Genomic DNA, 16,967 nt, shown 5'->3' on the forward strand with positions numbered 1-16,967 from the left:
TGGAAACTGAAAATGGCTTCAATTTAAATATTCTCCATATGTATTATACTGTAGAGAAGGCTTACCCTATTTCAATTTAATCCGTGCTTATACTGTACGTGTATACGTATAATGTAATATACCATTTTGGGGCCGGTGCGTGATGAATTCAAAACGAGTAAAGCTTCCGGCTTACACGAAAATAGGAAAAAAAAAAAATAAAATAAAAAAAAAATCTGTCACTTTTATTTCACGGTTGTTTTTTTTTTTTCATTTCTATTTTTTTTTCTATTTTTTTTTTTCAAACCTTTGTGCAGCAGCTACTACGCCCAAGGACTGTAGCCCGACTTTGTCACCCTTGAACGCTTTCTCAAGGTCGATGGATAACTCCTCGCTCTCGAGATCGGTCGAACAACTTTCCAGTCCCATGGAATCCGAACCGAGAAGAAACAAACAACCGCCACCCGTCGTTGTACCCTCCGCACATTCAAGGTCTTCGGCTACACGCGGAGGAACGTGGGGATCCATTTCAAGGTACAAAAAAAAAAAAAAAAAAAAAAAAAACCATCTTTGAAAGAGACAGTGCCAAATGTTATGGACAGAAGGATTGGAGCGTTCTTTTGCGAATCGCTGTCAATGGGAGAAATAGATTCGCTCGCCTCCCGTCGGTTCTAGGTATCTGTATCGAGAAATTCCGGCCAATCTTCTGAATTCTGAACGCCGCGAAATCGATTTTTCTGATCGAAATACGACCATAAGTATTTTTGGCATTTTTCCCTTGCGGTGATAGAGCCTAGCACGGTGTCGAATCTCTTGGGAATTTTACGCCCCGGCTTTCAACCTGCCAACTTTTATCCCCTTCGGTATTTCGCCCCATTCGTATATCGTACGGTACACCTATTCACGTATAATGGATGTTTACGTCTTCAACTTTGGATTCTATGGCACCCGTGTACGGTATACATGTTACGTACACGTAGATTACTGCGAACGGATCGATACGGTCCTATACAACCATTTGCCATACGGTATTTCCAAAAAAAAAAAGAGGAAAGAATTCTTTCCAAATTTATCGTCCTCGGAATTTTTTTCGCCCTCCAGTTTCGCCTTTGGTACGAACGAGAGAATAAAGGAATACATACGATCGTTTACAATTTCAGAGTGTTTGCTCGATCGCGTCATCGAAAAGCGACCAATTCTACTACTGGAAATGATGTCTCCGAAGCTTTCGATCCGTACAGATCGTGGTCACCGCTCACCGAGGAGGGTTATGCAGAAAAATTACGACTCCTCAGGGAGGCTGCCTCAGTACCCATGGAAAGATGGAGAGCACCGACCGTACTGGCCTGGCTCGAAGTCGCCCTCGGAATGCCTCAGTACGGGCCTCGTTGCGCCGAAAACGTGAAATCCGGCAAAGTAAAAATTTCCTCGTTTTTTTTTTGTTCACTTCGTAACGAACAGCCCTTCTCCATTTTACAAAAAAAAAAAAAAAAAAACAAAAACGAAAATAAAAATGTTCGATCAGGTCCTTTTGGAACTGAACGACGCGGAGCTGGACGCTGGCTTGGGAGTGACGCATCCCTTACACCGGAAAAAGTTACGCCTGGCGATAGAAGAACATCGCCACCCTAGCCTGGTACGATACCCTTGCATAGCTCAGCTAGGCCACACCTGGGTCAGTTCGGAATGGCTGCCGGATTTGGGGCTCGCTCAATACTCGGAGAGTTTCGCCACGAACATGGTGGACGCCAGAATGCTGGATCACCTGAGTAAAAAAGAACTGGAAAAGTTGTTGGGGGTGACGCGAAAGTCACATCAAGCCAGCATAGTCCACGGAATTCACCTGCTGCGTATGCTGAACTACGATCGGCAGGTGAGTAATATTATCGCAAGAGCGCTGTCGTAAGGGGTTGTAACGATGATAATTTTCCTCTAATTAATGATCGATGAATTTTTCGACTAAAATTTCGATGCGATAGGCCTTAGCGGTGAGAAGGCACCAGTGCGAACAGGTGGACGCGGATCCGTTGGTATGGACGAATCAGAGATTTATCAGGTGGGCGCGAAACATCGATTTGACCGAATACGCCGAGAATTTGAAAGGTCAGTTTCGCACACCGGGTTATTTCAACGTACGCTGTTGTTCGTGCTTTTGCCATAGATGCATCGATTTCCCCTCATTTCTTATTTTCTTTGTATTTTCGGTTTACAGACTCCGGTGTTCACGGTGCTCTTGTTGTACTCGAACCCTCCTTCACCGGCGAGATGATGGCCACTGCTCTAGGAATTCCACCTGCCAAACACATGATCAGACGTCACCTCACCGCCGAACTCGAAGCTCTTGTACTTCCCGCAAGGTACTCTGTCTACTGTCATCCGGAAGCGACGCAAGACAACGTTCACTAGCCTACTTTAACGAGTTGATTTGAACAAAGAAAAAAAACAAAAATTGTGTCTTCGATCACGAAGATCGCACTGTCGACCTGACTGCAATCAATTACAGAACCGCGTTCAGTTTTTCGGGTTTCGTCGGATACTTCGAACATTTCGTTCGAACTGTTTTCATCATTGTGATCATCAATTTGCGGTCCTCTTTTCTTTTCCTTTTTTTTTTTTTTTACAGGCATCACAACTGTTCCTTGATCGGAATATAATTTACAATTCTTTCTTGATTCGAATGCTTCCGAAACGCTCGCATTGTACAATCCAATCGCACGGGGATATTGAGGTTTGTACGACGGTAGGCGTCCGCGAAAATTCAAGAAATAAAAAGAAAAAAAAAAAAACAAGAAAAAAAAACTTAACAATACTTCAATCAAAGGTATATGAACCAGAAAATTTCAATCAAAATACGAGAATCAATTAAATTTCGGGCGGAACGGAGTTGGATGATAATTTTCATTTCGAGTTATCGTGACGAAAGTTTTCCAGCTTGGCAGATTTATTAATTATAATCTGTCCGCATACAATGGAATATCTTCCTACTAGTGTCGTTAAAAAGAATAGGATAAAACAGAAATAATAATAATATGAATAATCGAACGTTATAGATAACTGTTTCGTCATTAATGTTTACTTTTTAACACGATTTTGAAAGCTTTTCGGTTAAGATTAACTACCGAAATAATATGATGTAGGAAAAGTTCTGGAAGACTCCATTCAGAATGACATCTTACTTCCACTAGATTTGTATTTCAAATGCGGGTCAGGCAACGAATTCGTTTGCGAGGTTGTGCCGGTTCGATTTATTTCAAATGATATAATCGTTATAACTTATACGAGGTTATTCGTTCTAATCAATCCTTGACGATAATCGTAAAATTGGATAATCGTATACGAGAAAATATAAAATATAATTCAAACAATTTGTTAACCTTTTGGTTTTCAAATTACCGTATCATTTCATTTCAACTCGGTCTTATAAAATAGAATTGCATATCAATGATACATCACAGCCGCGTAGAACGAAAAATTTCGCATAAAGATTACTTGAACTTTATAAAAAATTTTCTCTCCCGTGAAATTCAATTTTTCGAGGTATCGCCTTGAATCGATTAAAATTGATCATCCTGTACATTGAAATCGTTGGATATTAATTGCGTACTAACAATTAGCATATCGGTAGTCGCGATTTCCTATTTTCATACTCGTAACTGTAATATTTTTAATAAGATTTATCGTAGTGACGGTCGTCGAGTGTTGCGCGAATTGATTCTTATCCGTAGTTAGATAGTAGGCACGCGTTAACACGGGGTCAGCGATGGAAGGCCACCGGAAAATTACTATTGCACAGTAATAACGTATCATCATTATTTTCATAGAAGGGGTCAGAGTTTTCAGATTAATACGATCAACGCCAGCTACGATAATATAATTAGCTTATTAATTATCGCGAGAAAAATTTCCGCCGTGACACGATTCTCTAACACGTTACCAAGTAATAATCAAGTCGTGAAGGCTGAAGACCCTTTTTATAATGACGTCAATAAATTTCGTGTCGCGATTGCGTTAGTAATAATATGTCCTTACATAAAAATATATATTATTTTTTTTTTTTCGGCAATTCTCATCTCTTTAATTGTGATACGTCCGTACAAATGTTTGAAGATTAATTAACGATTGTCATATACCGAACGAGGACAACTCAATGTGATTCGAAACGGAGACGTTTCATCAATGGAAAAATGTGATGGAACAAAAAATACGCAAAAAGAATTACCGTAGAGATTTATCGGGGAATCTGAACGCGGTTGAGATGGTCCGATAAATCTATAAATTGTCGAAATGTTACCCTTATAATAACCATACACACGATATACCTGAGCTTTTCCAGGGTTACACACACTTAGCTGTCATATACGATACGATACAATATACCTATATACAATCAACATAATGTACATATACAAACATTCATAATTATTACTTGCTGATAATTATTTAATATGGTGAATTGATTATTTGTTTATTTTTTTTTTTTTCATATATATGTATATATATATTTTTTTGTCGTATGACGAACCGTAAAAATAATTTTTTTTACATTGCTACTTGATCCGAATATGTGTGTATATGTATGTACATATTATATACACATATTATTCGATTAACTATGATCGTACGACCCACAGATAAAAACCGTCCATCTGTACTTCGGATTTTTATGATACGAAGTGAGAGAAAAAAAAAAAAAAAAATCAAAAAATCAAAGTAACAAATAATGAAAATGAATGTAAAGTATAGGCGTGCCGTAGCCCACAGTTGCTGCTTGCAATGCACTTCGCGCTATGTACAGCACACATTGTTATTAGTGATTGTGGTGTGATTTCTGGTTGGAAGAAGTTCCGTCATTTGCAACAGAAGAGAAAAGTCAAAAATAGATTACCGTAGTCTCATTATTTTGGATAATCTACGTGGCTGTTTCAGGCTTCGAACGGTTGATTATCAGCAATGTACAAACGTCGTAATTTTAATCAAATGTTTAAATTGATCAATTAACAATTAACGTGGTTATTTTCTATCCAGAATAATCGTTAGTCAGTCGTATTTTCGATGTTCGTTGATACTCCAATGCACCGGTGCTGCTATTTTGTGATTTTTTACATTTATAATACATAAGGAAAACCTCTTTACATTCGTCGGAACGCATCCCTCAATCGTCCAGGAATCGCACTAATTGCATATATTATCGATTTATTTATTTATTCATTTACATTTTACGTTTGATTTTTTATTATTTTTCATATTTATTTTGCAAATCTTAAATATAATATTACATTTCTTACTGTTCGATGTTACGTTTACCTGGCTCTAATCGTCTATTTCTGTCGCATCGATTTCGATCGCCTCATCATTTTTTTTTTTTCTTTTTTTTTTTTCTTCTGAAACTCTTATTTCAATTCATATATATATAAGTGTGGATGGCGCACTAGACTGTTAGAGCCCAATTCCTACGTTCTATATCAATGGAGCACAGAATGCTTGTGTATGTATATTATTTATGTTGTAATTAGGTATTTTCTATACATATGTATTTGATACGTGGTTGAAAAAAATACAACCAACAGGCAATTAGCGACTGCAGTAAATATTCGCACTTTATTAGTTAGATGAAGGAAATCCGAAGTGAAAAGAAAGAGCGAAGAAACAAATATAATTTCACGTTGATTTCGTTCAATGTTCAACGTGCCTTGTGTTCGGAACAGACGAAGGGTGAATATTTACTGTATCGTTGGTCGAGTCGAAACATTAATCGAATGTGGAAAAGGTATATACAGGTATATTAAACGTGTGTGTGGGTGGTTCAAATTATTCAATTATTCGTTTATTTTATTTAATTATTCCAACGGTGTGGAAAGCCATGTATGAATGAGGACGGGTGTGTGTGTGCTTAGAGGTCAACTGGAGGTCGTCCCCCGTGGCAGCGTCGGGAGCAGACCGGTTAGCACCGTCAGCGCTGGGGGAAGTTTGGGTCGTGGAAACCGAGCCTTTCATCTTCAGCATCACCAAAGTTCCCTGTCGGCACTGCACATGGCGGCCAACCATAACAGCAACACCGTCGACCGTAGAAGATCCAGTTTAAGGGTAACGAACCATCTCACTTCCCGCGCTTATTATTCCCTGCATGACGTTACGTGATGCTAGCGAAACTTGTCTTATTCAAATTTATCAACGTTTACTTCACCGTTTTCATTTATCCCACTGATCTTGTGCCTCATATGACGTCGTACATTTGTATCTCGAATGAGATTATCTTGGGTTCGGTGGGGTCGGGTCGGGTCACCTCCGTTTCGTTAGCGTTTTTCAAAACAGAAATCGGAATTCACATCTGTTTGCGGAAATTCATCGATCGATTTCGTCCCAGGCGATCGAAATCGTTGCTAGAATTCACGCGACATCTGTGGAATTCGATTACTGTGACTTTCGGTTCAAGGACTTATATGCCCGGGTGATTTTTTGAGTGTGCTTTCTCGAGAACGATATCTCATCGAAAAATATGGATGCATCGTTAATTGTACGACCGATTTTACGGCTACTCACTTTACTACTTTTTCGTTATTGTTTTTTTTTTTTTTTTTGGTTGTTGTTTGCCCGGTTGCATGCAAATGCTTTTAACTACGCACGTTAATGATATCATCAATCATCGGTAAATGTATATATATATATATATATCATATTGTTATATGTGTGCTTGAAAATAATCCCTTGCAAAGGACGACCCCTGCTGTGAGCTATGGAATACGTATATATGTGTACTACATAATCGCAATGTCGTTTAACGTTATTAAATAAACAGATGAAAAATTAAAGAAAACAAAATAATAAAAGAGTGGAAAAATTATCTCTGCATTCTGTGGATCGCGGCAGACCTGCAGCCTTCTTCACTTGAAAAAGGTTCGCTATTACTTATCAATATATATATTCTATAAAGTCGTGAGTTTCGTTAGACGAAAATAAATGATATGATTTTTTTTTTTTTTGATTTTTATTTCTCCAATTCGTTCTTTATGTTTTCCAAAAATTGAATGAAGAGAATATATTATGTACAATACTTTTACCGTATAAAACTCGCAGCTACAGGGTAACTTAATTATTTCTAGATTTAGATTGAAAGAGGAAAAGATATCAGGTTTTTAAATACAAGAATTAAAATCTTACGGTAAATTGATTTGTTTAGATGTACCAGTAATTTTTTTTTTTGTAAACTAATAATTTTGGTCCCATACACACTATGATCTGATTATTTTCGATTGTGGATATATTTGATTGTTTTTGAATTGGTAAAGTCTGCAGATAAAAATTGATTGGTAATGATGAAGACTGATTTATGAAAAGCCTAAAAATTGCGTGATTAGAAGTGTATTTGAAAGATTTGACGATTGGATAATAGAATTTTATGTCATATATTACTAATATACCTGTATGCTGCTATCACTGTACACTTCGTAGTCACTATATCGATGACTGTATATCTAAATTAGCTGACACTGTAAACACTTGTATATGTACATACCATACCATTGCCATTTACCATTTACCATTTAACAATTACCTATTACCTATACCGATACCAGAAACAGAAAAATCTTCCTTATATGTATATGTAAATTATAAATTCGTGTAAGTTAAAATCATGTACGTTCTAAAGAAAAGGTATAGAATGGGTAAACTTATTTTACCCGTGCCCTAGACCATCATCGATTTCAATTAACCAATTATTAATTATTATATAAACTAACTACCTGTTACCATACGATAATAACTAAAATCTAAACAAGTTCATGTCCGTATTCGTCATGAAACAATAACACGGTCGATTATTGTAAATATAATATGTGATTTAAATGTCGATGGTGTGTCGGTTCTTAACTGACCTCTCTCGTCCTTAATAGTTGTCGTGGAGGAGCTCTCAGGTATGCTAAAAATTAAATAGCCCAACTACTTCTCTAAACACCCTCCCTCTCATCATACAATTGTGTGTCATCTCCCATCTAGAAAATCTGTCGAACGCTCCTTTTTAACAATTTTAATCGTCATTTCACCTGAAACACGTTCTAGTACATATCATTCCTCGTAGTTGAAAAATCAAATGAAAACCTTGCGAGTCGTTCGTAGGTCTGAAATTTTTTCACATCGTACAACGATCATATTTCCGACGACATTCATCGGTAAGTTGAATGTCGTTCGTTTGAAAGGAAGTTGACTAATTGACATCGAATTGACAATGAAATCATTAGGTTGATATTTAGATTGTGTAGGAGGACAAGAAATCCGATATAAAAATCCTAATCTCGACCATTATTGAAAACAGTTGTGTCCACTATTCCTATTCGAATGAATTAATCACGGATACATCGCACGTTTTCTCTCTACCGCATTCAAAACCGAATAACGTTTGAAGAAAAAAAAAAAAAAAAAAAAAATCGCTCGCTCGAAAATTCATAAAAATCTTGATCAGAATGCTTAGTTTCTCCGATGGAATTGTTAGAATTTGAATGCGGCGAGAGAACTCGTGCCGAACATAGACCACACGCCCAACTTGGTAGATCGCAGTCTACGAAACAAAACCTAAACTGCTTTTGTTCTGCATCTTCCCTCCTCGATCATCGTCCGTTCGCCGAATTTGATCTTTTGACAAACATCGTGAAATTTTCTAGGGATCGCTGAGCAGAGCACTCGGTCTCCGTCCCCGTAGCGAGAAAGCGTCGCCGTCGTCATCTTCGGACACCGGAAGTCTGGTCAGCCAGTGCCAGTACATGCAACACGGGAGCATCGGAAGTCGCGGAGGTTCGCCACCCCCGCCACAATTACCGCCGAGACCTTCGGCCGGAAAACGACATCGACGTGTGAAAAGTATCGGGGATATCGAATACATAAGTAGCGTAGCGGTCAGCACACCCGTCTGACAGGAGGACAAGGCCCGACACCCAGGGCCATATCGAAGCCTCAGCGAACGGGGTCATTCGCCATCGCAGTCATCACATTATGGCTCGTATTCCGGGTACAGTAACGTACTCCAAACAGGCAGCGAGTCGCAATATTACGCGTCTCCGAGTAGCCTTTACGGATATCCACTGAGGAGCGGTGGTTGCTACTCACCGCAGAGTCCGGATGGTAATTTTCCATCGGGGGTACGCCACTATGGAAGTTTGGCGGAGGAGGCTTGGCCTTCTGTTGCCAAAGAGCCGGGTAACATTTCCAAGGTGAATTCGAAGATGGATTACTACTTTGCTTGAAAATTTAGAGTCGAGTCCCGAAAACTGTCAAGCCTACTTTGATATCCCTGTCGGAGAGAATGCGAGGGGACCGTCTGATCGGTCGTTCTATCCTTTTCGATGAAACGAGCATTCTTAGGTCAAAGTATCGAAACTCTAAGGATCTCATTGTGTCTGATAACCCAACGTGTTGTTGAACACTTGAAGTATCGCAGATTTTCATTCGACGGCGGTTGAAAATTGGAAAATGAAACGAAAAAAAAAGTGCCAAAAAAGATGAAAACCGGTGAACCGGTGATGAAGATAATATCATGACATGCTAGTTTCTATTCCACGGCTAACGATATCCTACGTGATAAATTCAGTCGTCTGCTAATTTTTCAGGATGGAAGAGATCGTAAGTAGATGTAGGTGAGCATACAGTACTACTTTGACTCCATAGCCTTTTCCGAAGCATAATTACAATAGCTATTCTCCTCACCTGCGTATACAAAGAACGTACACGTCATCCTTCGTTGTCCCTAGCAGCTATCGGTGTGAAATAATAATGTATTCCAAGATTCGGGCATTTTACCAATAATGTATGTATAGCAGCCCAATTTCATGTAATTGTAATTATGTATTGAAGTCAAGTATTAAAGACTAAACGGAATCCGTATCAGACGTTCAAAAATATAGATACATATAATATGAAGATAGCTACTATAAATTCGTAGTGTTTATTATAAATTTCAACTATCCTCTGTCTATCACGTGATTGCCTATCACAAAACGGGATGGTCAACATCCGACGAAGTTATTTATTCTAATTATTATGGTCCAGTACAACCGTCATCGATAAACTCGTCATCATTTTAAATCGAATTAATGTAACATATTTTGAAGGTAACACCGCTTACGAATTTTTTTTTTTTTTTTGAAATATGTGATTTAATTATAATTCAATCGCGGTATTGGACATCAATATTTTCGTTGACGAATCTCAATGAGTTTATACAAAATTATGATTGCGATTCCGTGGCGAGAATTACTGGAATACCGGAGGAAAGTATTATCGCCATTTTGTTGGGGAAATGGGAGATTAATACGATAGTTAAGCGTCTATAAATAATTGAATGAACAAATTTCACGTACCTAAGTAATTTATTTCGCTAAATTAATTAAGGTTTAAATTATTATATTATTTATTTGGATGCATTAAAAAGCGGGCGCCATTGTGTTCACAGTAAGAAATTGGAAATAAAATAAAATGAATATGAACACCCTGCACAATCTAAGGAGGTGTCCTAGCTACGTGTTTAGGATAATAATTTATTGATGGTGAACAAAAAAAAAAAAAAAAACATACTCGACACGAATAAACGTTCGAATGATGATAAATACGGTATTGAAAATTGTAAATGTGCTCAAAACGTAATGTACATATTTGTGTGAGCAGCTGTACCTAATATCAAAAATAAAACGGACATTATGTATCCATTACAGTCTTTCAATAATCCAAAACGCCGAAAATGATGTGGAATTTTTTACCTTTGAGAAAAACCTAAGGCATTTTTTTTCACCGGAAAACTAGAAGAAATTCACGAGCGATGCTATGATCTCAAGCTCGGTACATCCGAAGATTCAATCGAATTTTCACTTCGTATCTTCGCGATAAGATAGGCGGCAATTAATTGATAAACTATATCTGATATCCACTGATCATGCCGATATAACGAATAACCGAGTTATCAAAGCAATATGTAAACAGATTATATCATATGTGTGAGTTCATGACAATTGAATTTTAACTCGGTCGTACTTTTGGCAAATCATGATCACGTGTTATCTCCAATTACCTTCGATCGCGACGACGAGGTAAATCAAATCAATTCATAAAAAGGAGGTATACATGAGAGGTAGACGATTAGTTGTTTTAGAATTGTGATCATTTCCGTTTTATTAGAAAGGACGACGATCCCCATCTACTGAAATAGTACTTGTAACACGTGTCATGGTATATATTTGTGTGATAATTATTAGAATATATCATTGAAAAAACTATTTTTGATAAAAACTTAATTCGGGACTCGCGGCCTGTGAACTTATCGCTCGTAGAGTAACGGAATCTATTCGATTTCTAAAATTAGTTATTGACAACGTTGAAATGGTAAGTAAACGAATGAAACTTATTTGACTTTCATCATAAGTAACTTGATTCTTGTACGTTCTCAAAGTCGAACATATTATTTTACATATATTTTTCCCAGAATTCGAACTTCAGGATCGAAGACAATATACTGAAGGGAAGAGAGTTCTCCGATCCAGTGATAAATGGCTATACCAGCATTGGAAAATTCATACTGGATAGACTGGAAGGTACACCAGATTTGGTGGGTGAGGTAAGTATAGTTAAATAGTAATATATGCTCTTAAATCTTTTCTACAATTAATGAACTTCCAGAAGAATTTTTATAAAGATAATCGCCAAAGCTCTTCTTAGATCGATACCGTGACCGATGAAAAATACACCTACGGAATTATGCGGGAGAAGAGCGTGAGATGCGCCTTGTGGATGAAGTCGCAAGGCTTAGTCCCTGGCGATGTCATCGCGATCTGCTCTCACAATACGCTAGACAATGCCATGCCTGGCTTGGGAGCCTTGTATATCGGTGTAGCCTTTTATCCTTGGGACACGGAATCGACTACAAGTAGGAAATTAATTTAAACTGACGAAATATTCAAACTGTTGTAGAACGAAGGATTACATCGTCTGAGTGACAATTATTAATTGTAGAGAATTTCCAACATTACATGGAGACCACGAAACCCAAGATAGCGTTCGTTCGCAAAGAGACAGCTTTCGCTGTAGCTGAAGCGGCAAAGCAGATAAAACATGACATAAAGATAATCACGTTCTCTCAAGTCCCTGGATTCTTAGACTACGAGAGTCTGATCAGTAACGCGAATGAGGGTGAGGTCGAGAAATTTGCGTGCACTCCGATTGGAAAACGGGAGATCGCTGTTATTTCGTCTACATCTGGGAGCACAGGGCCACCGAAGGGTGTTGCTTTAAGTCACGGGGCTTTGCTTGAGCTGATGCATCAATCATATGCCTTGGGCATAACGGATGGAATCTGTCTCATATTTTCATCTCTATCATGGCTGACCGGAATTATTAGCTTGTTCGCGACTATATATCGGAATATTCCCCGTTTGATATCGCCACCTTTTGACGAAGAGTCTGTATCCATGATCATAAAGAAATACAAGGTACGTGCATACCTGTACTCGCGAGAATGACAATCGATTCACTGAGACCGCTAATCTTCTTTACAGGTCGATTGTGTATTTCTAACTCCTAGCATGATCAATAGATTACTCAGATCCGACATTCCGTGGAGTAGCAATTTTTCCTCCGTTAAACGTGTATGCACAGGTGGTTCAGCCCTAAGTGTTACGTCTCGACAAGACTTAATGAAAGTTTTACCCAACATCGTTTTCACCATGGGCTATGGAACAACAGAAATAGGCGGTTGCGTGTGTGTGCAGACGGCTGATTCAAAGCCTGGATCATGTGGTTTCATCGTCAAGAATGCCCAATTGAAAGTCATCGATGTGACCACAGGGCAAACGCTGGGTCCCAATCAGCGGGGCGAGCTGCTCATGAAAACTTCGAATATGATGAGCTTTTACTATAACAATCCGAAAGCTACAGCTGATACAGTCGACGAAGAAGGTTCGTGCCAAGTTCGATTAGTCACAAGCTGCGCTTGATGGCGATGGCAATTCAATCGAATACCAATACCTTCCATTTCATATCAGGGTGGATACGCTCCGGAGATCTCGGCTACTATGACGAAAACGGCGAGATTTTTATAGTTGACAGGTTGAAAGAATTGATTAAGTATCGTGGTTATCACGTGTCGCCGTACGAACTAGAAGCCATTCTCTCATCTCATCCCGGGGTGAAACAAGCAGCTGTCGTAGGACAGCCACATCCCGTTGACGATGAACATCCGATTGCTTTTGTGGTACCAGCTCCGGGCAGAAAAGTTTGTCTTCTCCATTCATTTCTCATCAACACTAATCAAGTATCTCGACTATCAACGCTAGAAAATCTCTAATCAACTTCTGAAAACTGAGAGACACCATTGAATGGCTGAAACTGAGCCGCATTTTGTCTGGCCGAGAAATCTCGGCACATGAAAATTGCGGCCCGTGTTTCACAAACCACTTGCTGGACTGACACTTGATTCCTCAAAATTTTCAGGTGACTGAAAAGGAGTTAGTTGATCTCGTGGCCTCTGAAGTGTCAGAAACTAAACGTCTACGTGGTGGCGTTAGATTTATCGACGAAATGCCGTACACAGCCTCAGCTAAATTCGAACGTTCAAAATTGCGTCAATGGGCGAGGTCCGAGATAGAACATTCGAATTGACTCGCATACATCAATCTTCACAAAGTTCATGATTGCCACGTAAAATTTTTGGAATGGATGGAATTATTCGGATGCATTACAAAGCGGGTGCCATTGTGTTCACAGAAAAAATTATAAATAGAATATAATAAATAAAAGCACCCTGCACAATCTAAGGAGATGTTCTAGATACGCGTTCAGGACGATGATTGATTGATGGTGAACAAAAAAAAAAACATACTAGACACGAATAAACGTTCGAATGATGATAAATACGTAATTAAAACTTGTAAATGTGTTCAGAACGTAATGTATATATTTGTGTGAGCAGCTGTACCTAATACGAAAAATAAAACAAACATTATGTATCCATTATAGTCTTTCGATGATCCAGAACGATGTGCAATTTCTTACTCTCAAAAAAAAAAACCTATAGTATACTTTACACCGGGAAACTAGAAGAAATAAACGAGCGATGCTATGATCTCAAGCTCGGTACATCCGAAGATTCAATCGAATTTTCAGTTTGTATCTTCGCGATAAGATAGGCGGCAATTAATTAATAAACTATATCTGATATCCACTGATCATGCCGATGTAACGAATAACCGAGTTATCAAAGCAATATGTAAACAGATTATATCATATGTGTGAGTTCATGACAATTGAATTCTAATTCGAACGTCCTCTTAGCGAATCATGATAACATGTTATCTCCAATTACCTTCGATCGCGACCAAGAGCTAAATTGAATCAATTCGTGAAAAGTACGTCCACATGAAAGGTGAACGATCAGTTGATTCAGAATCGTGATCATTTCCGTTTTATTGGAAAGGTCGACCATCCCCATCGACAGATCAAGTACTTGTAACACGTGTCATGGTCTATTTTTGTGTAATATTTATCAGAATATATCATTCAAGACACTATTTTTGATAACAAGTTAATTCGGGACTCGCTCCCTGTGAACTTATCGCTCGTAGAGTAACGGAATCTATTCGATTTCTAAAATTAGTTATTGACAACGTTGAAATGGTAAGTAAACGAATGAAACTTATTTGACTTTCATCACAAGTAACTTGATTCTTGTACGTTCTCAAAGTCGAACATATTATTTTACATATATTTTTCCCAGAATTCGAACTTCAGAATCGAAGACAATATACTGAAGGGAAGAGAGTTCTCCGATCCAGTGATAAATGGCTATACCAGCATTGGAAAATTCATACTGGATAGACTGGAAGGTACACCAGATTTGGTGGGTGAGGTAAGTATAGTTAAATAGTAATATATGCTCTTAAATCTTTTCTACAATTGATGAACTTCCAGAAGAATTTTCATAAAGAAAATCGCCAAATCTCCTCTTAGATCGATATCGCTACCGATGAAAAATACACCTACGGAATTATGCGGGATAAAAGCGTGCGATGCGCCTTGTGGATGAAGTCGCAAGGTTTAGTCCCTGGCGATGTCATCGCGATCTGCTCTCACAATACGCTAGACAATGCCATGCCTGGCTTGGGAGCCTTGTATATCGGTGTAGCCTTTTATTCCTGGGACACGGAATCGACTACAAGTAGGAAATTGATTTACACCGACGAAATATTCAAACTGTTGTAGAACGAAGGATTACATCGTCTGAGTGACAATTATTAATTGTAGAGAATTTCCAACATTACATGGAGACCACGAAACCCAAGATAGCATTCGTTCGCAAAGAGACAGCTTTCGCTGTAGCTGAAGCGGCAAAGCAGATAAAACATGACATAAAGATAATCACGTTCTCTCAAGTCCCTGGATTCTTAGACTACGAGAGTCTGATCAGTAACGCGAATGAGGATGAGGTCGAGAAATTTGCGTGCACTCCGATTGGAAAACGGGAGATCGCCGTTATTTCGTCTACATCTGGGAGCACAGGGCCACCGAAGAGTGTTGCTTTAAGTCACGGGGCTTTGCTTGAGCAGATGTATCAATCATATGCAATGGGCATGACGTATAAAACCTGTCTTATATTTTCATCTCTATCATGGCTGACCGGAATTGTGAACTTGTTCGCGATGATATACCACAATAGTCCCCGGTTGATATCGCCACCTTTTGACGAAGAGTCTATATCCACGATTGTAAATAAATACAAGGTACGTGCATACCTGTACTCGCGATGGTGATTTTGGATTGAGGTAATCGAATCACCGAGAACGCTCATCTTCTTTACAGGTCAATTGGATATTTCTAACTCCTAGCATGATCAATAGATTACTCAGATCCGACATTCCGTGGAGTAGCAATTTTTCCTCCGTTAAACGTGTATCCACAGGTGGCTCAGCCCTGAGTGTTACGTCCTACCAAGACTTTGTCAAAGTTCTACCCAACATCGTTCTCACCATGGGCTATGGATCAACGGAAATAGGCGGTTGCCTTTCGGTACAGACGGCTGATTCAAAGCCTGGATCATGTGGTTTCATCATTGAGAATGCCCAATTGAAAGTCATCGATGTGACCACAGGGCAAACGCTTGGTCCCAATCAGCGGGGCGAGCTGCTCATGAAAACTTCGAATATGATGAGCTTTTACTATAACAATCCGAAAGCTACAGCTGATACAGTCGACGAAGAAGGTTCGTGCCAAGTTCAGTTGGTATGGCGATGTCAATTCAATCGAATACCAATACCTTCCATTTCATATCAGGGTGGATACGCTCCGGAGATCTTGGCTACTATGACGAAAACGGCGAGATTTTTATAGTTGACAGGTTGAAAGAATTGATTAAGTATCGTGGTGCTCACGTGTCGCCGTACGAACTAGAAGCCATTCTCTCATCTCATCCCGGGGTGAAACAAGCAGCTGTCGTAGGACAGCCACATCCCGTTGACGATGAACATCCGATTGCTTTTGTGGTACCAGCTCCGGGCAGAAAAGTTTGTCTTCTCTATTCATTTTTCATTGACACTAATTAAGTATCTCGACAATCAACGCTAGAAAATCTCTAATCAACTTCCGAAAACTGAGAGACACCATTGAATGGCTGAAACTGAGCCGCATTTTGTCTGGCCGAGAAATCTCGGCACATGAAAATTGCGGCCTGTGTTTCACAAACCACTTGCTGGACTGACACTTGATTCCTCAAAATTTTCAGGTGACTGAAAAGGAGTTAGTCGATCTCGTGGCCTCTGAAGTCCCAGAAACTAAACGGCTACGTGGGGGCGTCAGATTTATCGACGAAATGCCGTACACAGCCTCAGCTAAATTTGAACGTTCAAAATTGCGTCAATGGGCGAGGTCCGAGATAGAACATTCGAATTGACTCGCATACATCAATCTTCACAAAGATGTCGATCAATAAATGACTTACTGAATTTTTATGATGAATAATA

The 16,967-nt window shown here is 39.0% G+C and overlaps 3 protein-coding genes across 15 annotated transcripts in view; all 3 read left to right on the top strand.

Moving 5' to 3' along the window:
- Positions 1 to 10,673, top strand: part of LOC105688774 (kazrin) — a 63,057-nt gene extending 52,384 nt beyond the window's left edge. For 6 of the 12 annotated variants that reach the window (XM_048654886.1, XM_048654876.1, XM_048654882.1 and 3 more), the window contains 9 exons: positions 297 to 513; positions 1,140 to 1,395; positions 1,505 to 1,852; positions 1,959 to 2,082; positions 2,192 to 2,336; positions 5,874 to 6,063; positions 6,847 to 6,873; positions 7,872 to 7,892; positions 8,637 to 10,673. In XM_048654886.1, the coding sequence (XP_048510843.1) occupies positions 297 to 513; positions 1,140 to 1,395; positions 1,505 to 1,852; positions 1,959 to 2,082; positions 2,192 to 2,336; positions 5,874 to 6,063; positions 6,847 to 6,873; positions 7,872 to 7,892; positions 8,637 to 8,885 (1,577 nt within the window). In that variant the 3' untranslated portion in view covers positions 8,886 to 10,673. The remainder of the gene's footprint in view (positions 1 to 296; positions 514 to 1,139; positions 1,396 to 1,504; positions 1,853 to 1,958; positions 2,083 to 2,191; positions 2,337 to 5,873; positions 6,064 to 6,846; positions 6,874 to 7,871; positions 7,893 to 8,636) is intronic. The other 6 variants (XM_048654878.1, XM_048654883.1, XM_048654879.1 and 3 more) reach the window with 5 other exon arrangements.
- A 124-nt stretch (positions 10,674 to 10,797) lies between these two features.
- LOC125500782 (4-coumarate--CoA ligase 1-like) lies at positions 10,798 to 13,965 on the top strand. Its single transcript, XM_048654898.1, has 7 exons — positions 10,798 to 11,343; positions 11,444 to 11,575; positions 11,677 to 11,884; positions 11,971 to 12,446; positions 12,513 to 12,912; positions 12,999 to 13,228; positions 13,447 to 13,965. The coding sequence occupies exons 1-7, from the start codon at positions 11,341 to 11,343 to the stop codon at positions 13,612 to 13,614; spliced, it is 1,617 nt and encodes a 538-aa protein (XP_048510855.1). The 5' UTR covers positions 10,798 to 11,340; the 3' UTR covers positions 13,615 to 13,965.
- Positions 13,966 to 14,334: 369 nt separating this feature from the next.
- On the top strand, positions 14,335 to 16,953 carry LOC105688782 (4-coumarate--CoA ligase 1-like). 2 transcript variants are annotated; one of them, XM_012405323.4, is made up of 7 exons: positions 14,335 to 14,628; positions 14,729 to 14,860; positions 14,962 to 15,169; positions 15,256 to 15,731; positions 15,811 to 16,210; positions 16,282 to 16,511; positions 16,730 to 16,953. In XM_012405323.4, exons 1-7 carry the CDS (start codon positions 14,626 to 14,628, stop codon positions 16,895 to 16,897), a joined length of 1,617 nt encoding a protein of 538 aa, XP_012260746.2. In that variant the 5' UTR covers positions 14,335 to 14,625; the 3' UTR covers positions 16,898 to 16,953. The 2 variants fall into 2 exon arrangements, with proteins under 2 accessions (XP_012260746.2, XP_048510854.1); XM_048654897.1 differs by lacking the exon at positions 14,335 to 14,628 and having other exon boundaries at positions 14,728 to 14,860; positions 14,923 to 15,169.
- Positions 16,954 to 16,967: the final 14 nt, after the last annotated feature.

This window comes from Athalia rosae, chromosome 4, assembly GCF_917208135.1.
Source record: "Athalia rosae chromosome 4, iyAthRosa1.1, whole genome shotgun sequence".
In the NCBI taxonomy this organism is placed as follows: domain Eukaryota; kingdom Metazoa; phylum Arthropoda; class Insecta; order Hymenoptera; family Athaliidae; genus Athalia; species Athalia rosae.